The 12,833-nt window shown below is 42.4% G+C and overlaps 1 protein-coding gene across 1 annotated transcript; it reads left to right on the forward strand.

Annotated features, from left to right (window-relative positions):
• Nucleotides 1-3,361: 3,361 nt before the first annotated feature.
• On the forward strand, nt 3,362-7,026 carry LOC308123990 (C-type mannose receptor 2-like). Its single transcript, XM_080486745.1, has 8 exons — nt 3,362-3,505; nt 3,666-3,708; nt 3,940-4,107; nt 4,669-4,893; nt 5,113-5,212; nt 5,311-5,546; nt 5,884-6,141; nt 6,409-7,026. The coding sequence occupies exons 1-8, from the start codon at nt 3,503-3,505 to the stop codon at nt 6,441-6,443; spliced, it is 1,068 nt and encodes a 355-aa protein (XP_080342871.1). The 5' UTR covers nt 3,362-3,502; the 3' UTR covers nt 6,444-7,026.
• Nucleotides 7,027-12,833: the final 5,807 nt, after the last annotated feature.

Here is a 12,833-nt window from a genome sequence, read left to right on the forward strand (position 1 = left end):
AATACTCATGAAGCCATCAGGAAACACAAGCAAATTCAAATGAAAACTGTATTTATTTCTACACAATAGTTAAACACAATGTTGCAGCAACATGTCAAAGTTTCATTCATGAATTTCAATTTTATGAATTAAAATCTTAATATGTTAAGCAATTCAAAATGAAATGAATAAAATGAAAACATAAAATGTATTACCTTACGGGAATAATTGTAACTAGAAAGGATCAGATGATTCCATTTTGTTAGTTACATTGCCAGAGAACAAACTCAAAGGTAAGACAGTGAGAATCCCCGTGTCATCTGAAGGCCACTTGTGGTTATGGAATCATCAGGATAAACACACAGGAAAGCGTCCCCATTCCCCGGCTCATGTTTCCGTACCATTCAGTCAAAACACTGCAAAAGAAAGAAAAAAAATAAACAGGTCACATTGTCACTTTTTGCTGTCGGTTCCTCAGTCCTGCTCCGTGGTCTTTGCCAGCTTTTTTGTTTGCGTGTGGTTTGTTCAACTATTTGTTACCATGTTGTTCAGTCACAGCTGCTGAAAACTGATATGAGCCAAACCAGCCTTTAGCCACTGTCGGTGTTCCCAAGAGCTCCGGAGGTTACAGAGACAGTGGTGAGTCCAGTATATTCTAAAGGTCATTATTCTTACTGACACTTTTCCTAATGTTCCACTTAGATGAATAACCTGATCAGGAATTAAGCTTTAAAATGAACGATTGCAAAAATGCAATTCCATCTCCACCTCATGATGAGCCTGTGTTTAAGTGAAATACCTGAGCGAAGGATTGCCATGTGTTTGATTGTACCTAAAGGTTTAGTTTTAGGTTAAAGCTCAAATTAACATTTCAGAAAGGGCAGTGTCCCAGTCTTTTAGGAATACTTGTCACCAACAACTTATATATTTGATTTGTATAATCAGAGGCAATAATGTGTTTTAGCCTCGCTGGACTACAATGAATTTACGGCTCACTAACTGCAGTTGAACTATTGTTTCACCTTCTACCGTACAGCATAGGACCGACTGAATACGTTTATGTGTGTGTTTGTTCTCCTCAAGGGTTGAAGAATCCAGTCAATCTGACAGAAATATTGTTAGTTAATGTGATAAATTTTGTCTATGAGCAGTTTGTAGAAGTGAGAGCTACAGAAACATAGAACACAAAAGCCTCATCAATGGTGGAGACGTTACACAATGAAAAGCTTGTAGAATATACCTACACGGCAAACAGGGAATATTCCCTAGTTATTCAAATGAGAGGTGAGGAAATGATCTGATCTGTGATACTAACAGTGTGTGGACATGAGAGACATTTGTTTGACTGATGGCACGACATGACATTTTGCATCAAAAGATGCAAATAAGCAGAAATAATGAGGAACCTGCTGTTGGTGAAGGTGTTTTGTAATCACATAGTACAAAGTTCATAATACTCAGTGTAGAAGTCTATAGTCATCTTCTCAAGTTATTGACCCTGGGCTAAATGAAAAGAATATATCAACTTAGTACCTGTATTCCTGCTTTGTGATGTGATTTAACTAACAGAATTTCACACGTTAGGATTGGTGTGTTTCAGGAGAAAACAGGGAGCAAAGGGGATTGAAAGAAAAACCTCCAAACAGGAAAATAGTGACAGATGAAGAGCAAATCCAAACTGGTGAGACTGTGTGTGATGTGTAATTAAGCAGATCCAAGTGAAGTGTTTTGTTGTATCTAACAGTCTTCTGGTGCCTGGCTCAGTACACCAGCATGGAGCAAAGCGGGTCCCCAGAATAAAAAACAAAACAAAACTTGTTGATATAAAACTCACCATACAATACTGGATTACACCAGTGGATATCTTTTACTGATGTTATACGTCAACATCCCATTAAAAAATAATGTTTATAAGGTAATAGATAGCTGCATGATTTTGTCCATCACATTTGGTCCTTCAGTGTCATTTCTGCCTTTGATAGTAAGTAAGTTGTTCTGTGGTTCTCAGCTCCAGCTCATGTAGAAGACTTCAGGACAAAGTGAGACCAGTGTCACTCTGCAGTGGAACAAAGTGAACAACAACATCAGCTTCATCCTCCAGTTTAATGGTACCGAGACAAACATCAGAGCACCAGATGGAGACGGACCAGTAACTCACACAGTCTCATGTCTCTCTGCTGCAACTGAGGACACATTCACTGTCTTCTCTGTGTTTGGGAGCGTCAGAAGCGGCGGAGTCAGCATTAATGCAGTCACTGGTAAGATGCTGTTTTCAGGAAGCTGTGGGAGTTTGATTGTGATCCCACATGTGTATAATGTAGTTCTTTGTACTACCAACGTAATTCTTGTGGCTCTTTGTCTCTGACTGTTTGGCCGCCCCTGCTCTATAAGAACAAGAAGAAAGTTCGCCGCTCCAACATCTTGCCGAACAACAACAACAACAAACGTTGGCACATCGACCAGCTTTTCTTCAGTTCTTATGGGTTCTAATAGGAGTATGCAGGGGCCTTTACTCAGACGTCTCAGCTGCAACGGAACAAATGTGTTTGTTGTGGCTGGTCCCGCAGTGTTTACTGTCACGTGATGATGTCACATACCTGCGTCATTATGCAGCCGTTCACAACCCCGACTCTCTGCGGTGGGACGGAGCAACAGAGTTGGGTGTGGGTACGCTGTTTACCGTACCGTGCGGTACCGTGCAGTGGAAACGAGGCCAATGATGCCTCTTTACTTGACTCAACAAAAAAGAGCTGGCTCGGTTACAGTTAGTCCAGAACTCAGCCGCCAGACTTCTGACCAGCACCAACAGGAGGGCCCATCCCCCCCCTGTGTTAAGATCTCTTCACTGGCTCCCTGTTGAGTCTCGTGTTCAATATAAAATCTTGGTGCTAACTTTTCGAGCCCTACATGGTCAAGCTCCTCCTTACATTGCTGACCTCATAAAGCCCTACAGCTCGACTCGGACCTCGAGATCGTCTGGGCAGAACCTAATAAAAGTTCCATGTACTTGTTTTAAAACCCGGGGAGACCCATCATTCAAAGCTGCCGCACCCCGACTTTGGAATGAACTCCCACTTGACCTGCGCTCCCTGGACTCAGCGGACATCTTTAAAAAGTGCCTAAAAACACATTTGTTTGCCAAAACATTCTAGTCTAATCGACCCACGCTGCCGACTGTCGACATTTGTTGTGTTTTTAAGATGTTTTTTTTCTCTTATCTGTTTGTTTGTGAAGCACTTTGTGACTCCATGTCTGTGAAAAGCGCAAAAGAAATAAAATTTACTTACTTACTTACTTACTTACGTACTTACTTATTTACATACTCTCAGGTGTGCAGCTCAGCTCCAGTGCAGGTCTTGTTGACTCCGCCCAGCACACAGACACACGAGGAAGAAGAAAAAACACAGAATATACAGCAGCAGAGCGACACTTTGTTGAGTCACAGCTGCTGAAAACTGATAGGAGCCAAACCAGCCTTTAGTCACTGTCGGTGTTCCCAAGAGCTCCGGAGGTTACAGAGACAATGGTGAGTCCAGTATATGTTAAAGGTTATTTTTAGATTAATATTAATTATTTTATGACACGTTTCCTAATGTTCCATATCAGATGTGGCGTGTACATGAATAATGTGATCAGGAATTAAGCTTTAGAATGAAAGAATACTTTATTTTTGCATCTTTTCAAAGGTTTACCTCATGGAGAGGGGACTGGTGCTTTTTGTTCTCACAGGTTGGTGCAATTTTAAAAAGGCAATTACATCTGTAGCTCATGTTTCTAAAGTGTTGCTGCACCTTGTTAGGATGACAAGGCCCCTGAGGAAGATTGGTGTGTTTCAGGAGAAAACAGGAAGCAAAGGGGATGGAAAGAAAAACATCCAAAGAGGAAAATAGTGACAGATGAAGAGCAAATCAAACGGAGCATACTTTTGATTAATACATTGTATATTCTGGTTTGCTTTAGGAGTGATCACCAATGTAGGTTTTGGCCAAACTCACTACAACTTTGTAAATACTCCTCTGAACTGGACAAACGCTCAGCGTGTGTGCAGGGATGACTTCACTGATCTGGCCACTATTAAAAGTGCAGCTGACGTTGATGCAGTTGGAAACACAACTTCGAGCGATACTGGTGAGTCCTGAATACTTGCACCGTATTTGACACACACTGTTGTGGCCAGTCTTTCGTCCCAAAAATCTAAATTTAGAGTTGCACATTGAGGAGATTTTCCACTCGCAGAAAGTAAAAAACACTCGCAGAGAGATTTTCCAGGTTTCACAATAAAGATGCACTATTTATTTAAACAAACAAAAAATATTCTCTGTGGTTTACTTTCTTAAATAATACAAATACTTAACATAAATTCTAGTTTGTACAGGCTTGTGTGCCTGCGGTAGAAAAACCATCACTCCCTCCTCCTTCCACACTCACAGCTTCACCTCCTCCTGATTCTAAGGAGGAAGGCCTGACGAGGAGGAGGAGAGATCCACACATTTCTAATGATCAAAATAACTAAAAAACAAACAATAATAGGAAAACTTTAAATAGTATTCCTTATCATCACTTAAGTTTGCACCAATTTGACAAAGAACATTTATAGTCTCAAATGGCTCCAACACACACAGAATAATCCACAATGGCAAGTTTCAATTGTCTTGTTTTTGACCGAATCAACATCTTTTATTTGAGCAGGAAAAGCCTGGATTGGTCTTCATGATGACTTGCAAAACAGCTGGATGTGGTCCTTAAATGACAGCAGCTTCTATGGCGAGGGAGAGGCGACGTATAGAAATTGGATCAGTGGTCAGCCTGACAATTATGCTGGAAGAGAAAACTGTGGAGTACTTAAGAGGTCATTGAATGGCAAATGGAATGACGTGTCTTGCGGTTACAATCGTCAGTCTGTGTGCTTCAGTGGTGAGTTTTTTTAAAGAGTAACATTTTAAAAGCATTACTTTTTGACAAGAGCTTCCAGAAATGTCAATACTTCAGGCTGTGTGTAAATGTGTTGAATAAGTCACTGCCTTAGAAACTACTGTCAAATATTCAGCTTTTTCTTTTATTTTGATTCACAGCAAATAGTAGAAGAACTCATTCTTTGTTTATTAAAGAAAAAAAAAGTGTCTATATTTCCAGGTACATGGAATGGAAAAGCAACCTTTGTTAGGATTGGAACATTAAGAAATTGGACAGAAGCTCAGAGGTTCTGCAGAGAGAATTATGTCGATCTGGCCAGGTACCGTATGAACTCACTAATTTGTTCATTCCATCCATGAATCTGTGAATTTGTTTTACATACAGTACGATGCAGATCTGCTACTCTTCCCTCCACAGCATACGAAACGAGCCCGAACATGAACTGGTCAAGAGAGTTGCAGGTGACAACCTTGTGTGGATTGGTCTGTATCGGCGAAAAGTTTGGTCTGATGGGAGTGACTCTCTATATCGAAACTGGGAGAACAACCAGCCCGACACTGGAGGCGAGACGTGCGTCGCTACATCATTGGAGTCAGGACTGTGGTCAGATGAAGGCTGCTCCATCCAACGGCCTTTTGTCTGTTACACAGCAAGTAATATATATGTTATTTTTACTACTAAATACTGCATGCTTGTGGCGTTGATATCCCACAATAAGACTTATTCCATCCTTGCAAATTCTTATTGCAAAAACAATGTTTTCATAAACTCCATTTACAAATATTTGAAAGAATCAGTGACTCATCTCTCGGCACGTCACTGGATTACAATGCAAATGTTTGAACGATTTACATAAACCTGCTATCCAACAATAGTTTATATGTATGTTGTATTAAATTGGTGCTTCTATAAACACAAGATACAAACATGTTTGGTCATTCTGTTTCACGTCTGCCACTGATAGTAAGTAAGTTGTTCTGTGGTTCTCAGCTCCAGCTCATGTAGAAGACTTCAGGTCAACAGGACAAAATCAGACCAGCGTCACTCTGCAGTGGAACAAAGTGAACAACAACATCAGCTTCATCCTCCAGTTTAATGGTGCCGAGACAAACATCAGAGCACCAGATGGAGACGGACCAGTAACTCACACAGTCTCATCTCTCTCTGCTGCAACTGAGGACACATTCACTGTCTTCTCTGTGTTTGGGAGCGTCAGAAGCGGCGGAGTCAGCATTAATGCAGTCACTGGTAAGACGTCTTGACTCGTGTAATCAAACACTCAGATGGACGACATTAGAAAGTCAGATTCAGTTCAAGCGTTAAACTCTCACAATCGGACAAGGAGGCTATTTTGGTCCTTTTGAGACTAATATCAATTACCTTTTTAGTATTAACCATCATTTATTTTAAATTATACTTTTGAAAAGTTTTCTTCAATTCCCAATATGGACATATTTTCTGTGTGTTTGTTTTGTTTTTTCTAACTTTTTTTCTTTTTAAATTCTGCTCATGGAGGAGGACAACTTGTCATCCTATTCTGTGAGGAATAAGTCTATTACTTGAAACTACTGGATCCAACTGGAGACGCACATGGAAGGATTTCAACCTTTTACATTCAAAGTCACTTTCCAAGACAATTATATGATATATAATAAATGCATTGCATCACTTTGTGTAATTAATGTCACTGCAAGAGTGACAGGGATGAGTTTTGATGAAGCTATTTCCTCTTTTCTGTCATCGTTAAATCATTTCCATATTATTGCTCAGGTCTGTCCTCTCGTCCTGACTCTCTATATTGTTCACACAAGTTAAAAAAGGCGACATTATGCAGGGATGTTGTCTGTTTGTCTCGTGGATTCTTGGATTTGTGATTTTGCTTTGCCATTTTGATTTTGTTCTGTGGATTGTTGCACCTTTGCTTGGTGGTGGTGAAATTTGAGAAAACTTCCTTGAAAGCGATTGACAAGCGCTTGGGCGTGATTATAGTGACATCTGCTGGGGTTTTGTATGTACTGCACGTGAGGGGAAGATTTGACCAGGGATCATAATTTCATGACTGTGACTGGTCTCATCCTTTCATCTTTCATTTCAGTTCTTGATTTAAAATAAATAAATAGTTGTTTTCCAACCAAACTTGTGTCACTGTAGTAAATCACATTGAAGATCTTTATTTTCTAAAGAATAACTTCGACAGTCTTTCACTCTGGCCGACACCTTTTCTCACTATACTGCTCTGGCTATGTGAGAAAACCCACACATACACAGGGATAACTTGCAAACGGTGCACAGAGTCAGTGTGGAGGAATACTGCCAATGCTAATCCCCCAAAACAAACTTTTTTGTAGGTATCCTTTTTTTTTTTTAAGCTTTTTATCTGTCAGTCATTCATTTGTTTTCCACATTTGAAGAAATGCAGCGTTACATCATTGCATGCCAAGGCCTGATTGCTTCATCAATAAAGAAATGACAGTATTTTCAACAGAAGTTACCAGTTTTGGGTGCTTTCAATTCGCACCACAAGTCCTTTTGTTGCCAGTCTAACTAAAGAAAGATACATGAGTCTGGTTTCTTAAAAATTGATCATCAAACTATATTGAAGTGCGGTAAGCAAGCAATATTCTCAATTTACAGAATTCTGGGTCCTGGTTCCTACTCTAAACCGAGCGACGTGAACTGCGAGCATGTCTGCCGATGCAACATGTGTATTTATGCATTCTTCTGCCCACAGGGGCAGGACGGTCCAGATGGTGAGTCACGGGGTCACCGCAGGGTTAGCTGAGGTTTGCAGGATGTCACGAAGCCAGCCTGGGGTCAAGGGGTACTTGAGGGAGGTCATCAAAAGGGACCAGTTGTGACGGGTTTCCTCCGATTGTAGTCCAGGTTTCGATCCCCCCACTCAAGTTCCTGTTTCACAGGCTTTGTCTCCTCCAAACACTGAGATAAGCACATTTTACAGGCAGCATCCTGCAACCATAAACTAAAGTTGTTTCTCATTAGAGCTGACCTCAGCAGATTGTTAGTCATGCGCTAAGCAAATTTCCTCAGAGCAAGTTAGTATCTTTCACACAGTTTTAAGGCAGAGCAGTTATTTTAAGAATAGAATCTCTTAACACCAGGTAAAGTCACTTTAGGAATGCTGTAGAATGAAAGAGCTTGCAAACTTTGTTCTTCAATTACAGTATTGATCATTTATACCCATATACAACCATATAAGTCAAAAGCAAGCGAGGACAGAAAAAGAAAAAAGATGAAGCTATACGGCAATGAACAACTCCCCTCTTCTAGATCCTTATTCAGAGTTTAAATTAAATTCCAGTTTATTGTCATATGCAAATCATCAAACCTGTTTCCCCTGTACAAGGAAATTCTTCTTCTGCTGTTCACAGAGAATGCCAGCAGCAAAATAGCATGTAAAAGAAAACGGTGCAAAATAAGTCAATGACTGTCTACAATACATAAATAGAAAGTGGTGCAAGAATAGGTGAAGAAATGTTTATGTACAAATAGAAAAACTAGAGTCAAAAGATGCAGCATGAAGCATGTACAAGCAGTCTTGTGCCAAACGTGTTGTATGAGGCAGAAGGAAGAAGGATCTTCTCATTTTCACCGCTCAGAAAAATAAAGGGAAGACTAAAATAACACATCCGACGGATGTTCTCCTGGGGGACGTTCTCCTGGGGGATGTTCTCCTGGGGGATCCCCTCCGAGACTTGGATCAAAGCATCAGTGCATTCCTTTTTGTTTGTTGTTTGTTTTCAGTTTTGTCATGACCATGTGTTAAATTAGGCTATTTTCATTTATTTTTATTTGTGCATGAGGGTGAATCTTCACTCTTTCACTTTAATAAAGTTGCCGGCCTGCATGCAATTCCTGTCCTCACCATTGAAGTGCGGGGGCGCTTTTTGCAGATTGTCCCCACTTGATAGGACATCCTCCCAACTGAACCACAGGACTCCACTCTTTGCGTATTGGCTGCTTTTATTTTCTTTTGCAGTCATTTGCAGCAGGTGGAAAAACCTCAAAGGAACAAAGAGAATGCAGGATAAGCACATGTACATATGGTTTGTTTTCAGATTCACAGAGTTTTCACACCTTTCTTAACAACAAGCACATTTTCCATTCTGTGTTTTTCTCTTTAAGAATTTAAATTGTATTTTAACTAAGTGTACATTTTTTAGCAGTCTTATGGTGTTACCATCACAAAATAAGAAAATGAAATCACAAAATAATAATTTCCACATGCCTACTAAGTATTTATACTTTTCCCCTTAATTCTTAACACTTTTTATTCTAGTAAGTTTTAGCAAATCAAACATTTACTTTCAGTAAATCAAATAATCAATCCACGATTCAAAATACAAATAAACAGTTCAGAAACTCTAATTTCAAAATTATAGCTATATTTTCTTCACTGTTTTCTCACAATCAACGATCGATCATTGTAAATCAAAAGAGTTCTGTTCACATGTTCGTGCCTTCTGATTCCCAGCGCGCATGAACGCACCACAGAGTCACCTACTCTCGCAATGTAAACAGTCATGGCGGCGCTCACCGGGTGTTCTTCAGACGTCTTTTGACGTGCCTTTGGGGAGATCGCCTGCACGATGGATTTACCCCGCTCGAGATACTTTTGGCTGTTTTGGCTCGCGCTGCCCGCGTTGATTGAGCCACCTGTGTCACTCTCTGCTTCCGATCACTCATGTGCTTGGTTTTCTCCTCCTCCGGAGTGCGCGCACTGGAGGGATATAGGTTCTGCCCTCTGACGTGACAACTCCGTCAAGGATGAGGGGATGAGAGGGCAAGGCAGCTCGACTACAACCAAACAACATCTGACTTAATCTCAAACTGCGCAGGCCTGAAAGTCAACAGGTGCTAAATCAGCACCGTGTAGTACAGAAGAGCAGTTTGTGATCTGTAGTCGTCTGTTTCTGTAAATATACATTTTGCTGATTGATTATGTGGCACTGATGTGAAAACTCAGTGAGTGAGGATGGTGCTACGTGCATCCCCCCCCAAAAAACACACATCAGCCACACATCATGGACTTTATAGGTCAAAGTAGTGACGAGAAGAAAGAAGATTCCCATGTGGCGTTATCATAGATTCTAATGTTCTTGTGCCATTTGCATTGCAGATTGTTTGTGTGATAATTATTTCTACAGGACCCAAAACTAATCTCTGGCGGCTAGTACAGGAATCAGCTGAGAAAGAAGCCGCTACACCCCCTACGTAAATAGCCTGGGATTACTGCAAAAAGTGTCCAAATGAAGCATCACCAACAAATATTCAAGCCAACTAAAAAAGTTGCCAAAATGACTCTTGCACACTTTGTGTTTTGTAAAATGCCTTAAATAGGCGCGGCTCAATGTCCGACTGGGACTTGTGGTGACTGTGCATCCAGTGCGCCCATTAGCTCAGACCCATTGCGGTATCGCTTCTCGGCCTTTTGGCTAAGACAGCGGTCCCCTCCTTTGGGTGGTGAAATCGTTTTGCCTGTCGTGGTAGTGATTTCCTACTTGTTTAGGAGGACATTTATTTTTTTCAGGAATATTATTTCTCTTTTGCATTTTGTTTGTAGTTGAGTATTTTGTCCCGAAAAAAAGTGTTGTTGTGCAGACTGAGGGGAGCTGTTCTAATAGCTTTCTCTCTGTCTGCTCGACCTTTTATTGCTAACTTTTAAAGTTTATTTATATTTTTAACTATTTATTGTATTCTTAATTGTTTTTTTTTTTACCTTTTTAAGCTGGTGGTGCCTCCAACATGTCGGCCAGTCATGCCGGCATTAGGAGGCACCACAGCGTGCGTTTTACCTTTTTAGAAAAAGAAGGGAAATTGGTATGTATGTCACGCCTTGATTTTTCCAGGAAGCTTGTTCAAGGTGTGCTCAACTTTTCCCCGACAGACCTGAACTGTGTCCTGACCTTGCCCTTTAACAAAGGATTTGATGTAAGTTTTTGCTCTGCAGCACTCCTGCGACAGTTCTGGTCCCGTTTTGAAAATGCAAAACCCCAGTTTGCTGTGTTCAATGTGGAGAAGCTTTCTGACAATGCGCTTAAAACCGTTATTGTCAGAATGTTCAATGAAACAGTGAATGCAGAAGACATCTGTGCATGGCTGGGTAGATACTGCACTGTTAAAGGCCAGGCTACCAAGGTGAGGGATGAGGACGGCATCTGGAATTGTGCTTGGAGGGTCCCCATTCAACAATGGCAGGACCCCCAGGGCTTCCAGGGCCTGAAACATCTCCCACCCATGGTAGTCCTGGGTGAAAACAGGGGCTATATCCATTACCAGGGCCAGCCCAAGCTCTGCCGTAAGTGTGGTCAGCACGGCCACCTGGCTGAAGCCTGTGAGCTGGTCGTTTGTAGGAAGTGCCGAGAAATTGGTCACACCTTTGAGGAGTGTACCAATGGCAGAAGGTGTAACCTCTGTGGAGAGACCAACCACCTCTTCAGAGATTGCCCTAAATCCTTTGCCAACAAGTTGAAGGCAGCAAAACAGACAGAAAATGAATGACTTGACGGACACGAGGAACAGGTGCAAGAGATAATTGAAGAGGCGGGTATTGTGAACCCTGATCCCCCACCAACCACTGTGGTTGGAGGGGAAGGATCAGTTGAGGCAGAAGGGGAGGGGCCTGCAAAGACCTCCTCGGGTGAATCCACCGGAGATGAGAGCAGGCAGGCAGCAGGTGGAGCTGTTTCCAGTGGTGAGGAAAGCCAGGGATCCAGCAATGATGCCTCCCTCCCCAATGCCCAACTCCCCAAGAGACCGGCATCAGAATTGTCCTCTGAGTCTCCCCCGGGCTCAGAGAAGAGGGGAAGAGTTGAGGTGTACTCAGACAGTTCGTCTGTGGAGGAACCCAGAGTCTTCCCCTCCAATTCACCCAATGAGGTTTCTTTTCTTTCAATTGCTCTGCAATCAACCCCAAAAGGCTCAAAAATGGATTGCAGGTTGCGGGAGAGACCAACTCCCAGAGCCCGAACGGGGAACAGAGCTCAAACCCTTCACACCTCACCTATGGAAGTGAAGGAAGAGCTCAGTTCACAAGTGATAACTTAGTCACTGTTTTTAACTGATTTTATAGTTCAAACTTTTGAAAAAGCCTAAAGATAAAGGAGGGAAGGGAGTACCGGATTTTTATTTAACACTAGGAAGCTTCTACACAGCACAGCACATGGCTGTTGCCACGGACCCCTCCAGGAACCCAAAGACGACAGCAATGGCTCGCTTCTGGATGGGGTCCTGCCTTCGAAGGATTAAGATTTTACCCATTGATCTTAAATTACCAGTTTCTTTTAACCTGCCATCGGCCTATGATTTTATCAAGACATTTTTTAAACAGTTTAACCTGGAACAGGAGGAGTTGCCGATTTTAAATAACCACAAATCTCTCATTTCTGTTGTGCAGGAACGGGAACCAGTGAGTCCAGTGCGCGGGCTTGCACTCGGTGAGCCCTCCACAGTTTGGCGCAACGTGAACCATCCTGTCCTCCCAAACAGACTCCGGGACCTGTCGTGGCTGGTGGCTCACGAGGTTCTCCCAGTCAGGGCCGTCATGCACTCCCGAGGAATGGCAGCGCACTCAACTTGCCCCCGGCCTGGTTGTGGCGCTCCTGAGTCGGTGAGGCACCTCCTCTGGGAGTGCAGCGCTGCCGTAGACCAGTGGGCAATGGCCGGCTCCTTGCAATTCCCGTACTTACCAGCAGGGGGGGTCCTTACAGCACAGCTGGTGCTATACAGGGTGAGCCACGAGTTCATGACAAAGAAGGACTTTGAAAAGATGTGGCTCACCCTGGCCGCCATCAAAGACGCCACCTGGACCTCCAGAAACCTGCTGGTAAGAAGGCATAGGCAGATCCCCCCCGTGGCTGTGATCCAGATGGCCGCAGCGACGGTCCGCGAGGTGGAAGCTGCAGGCGGCAGGCCGAGGACAC

This window comes from Lipophrys pholis (assembly GCF_963383615.2).
Source record: "Lipophrys pholis genome assembly, chromosome: 18".
Classification (NCBI taxonomy): domain Eukaryota; kingdom Metazoa; phylum Chordata; class Actinopteri; order Blenniiformes; family Blenniidae; genus Lipophrys; species Lipophrys pholis.

Bases quoted from the DNA above. Each gene is read 5' to 3' on its own strand.
- LOC308123990 (XM_080486745.1), top strand. The intron at 3,709-3,939 runs GTTGGTGCAATT...GGTTTGCTTTAG, and splicing joins GGTGCTTTTTGTTCTCACAG to GAGTGATCACCAATGTAGGT. The intron at 5,547-5,883 runs GTAATATATATG...TGTGGTTCTCAG, and splicing joins TTTTGTCTGTTACACAGCAA to CTCCAGCTCATGTAGAAGAC.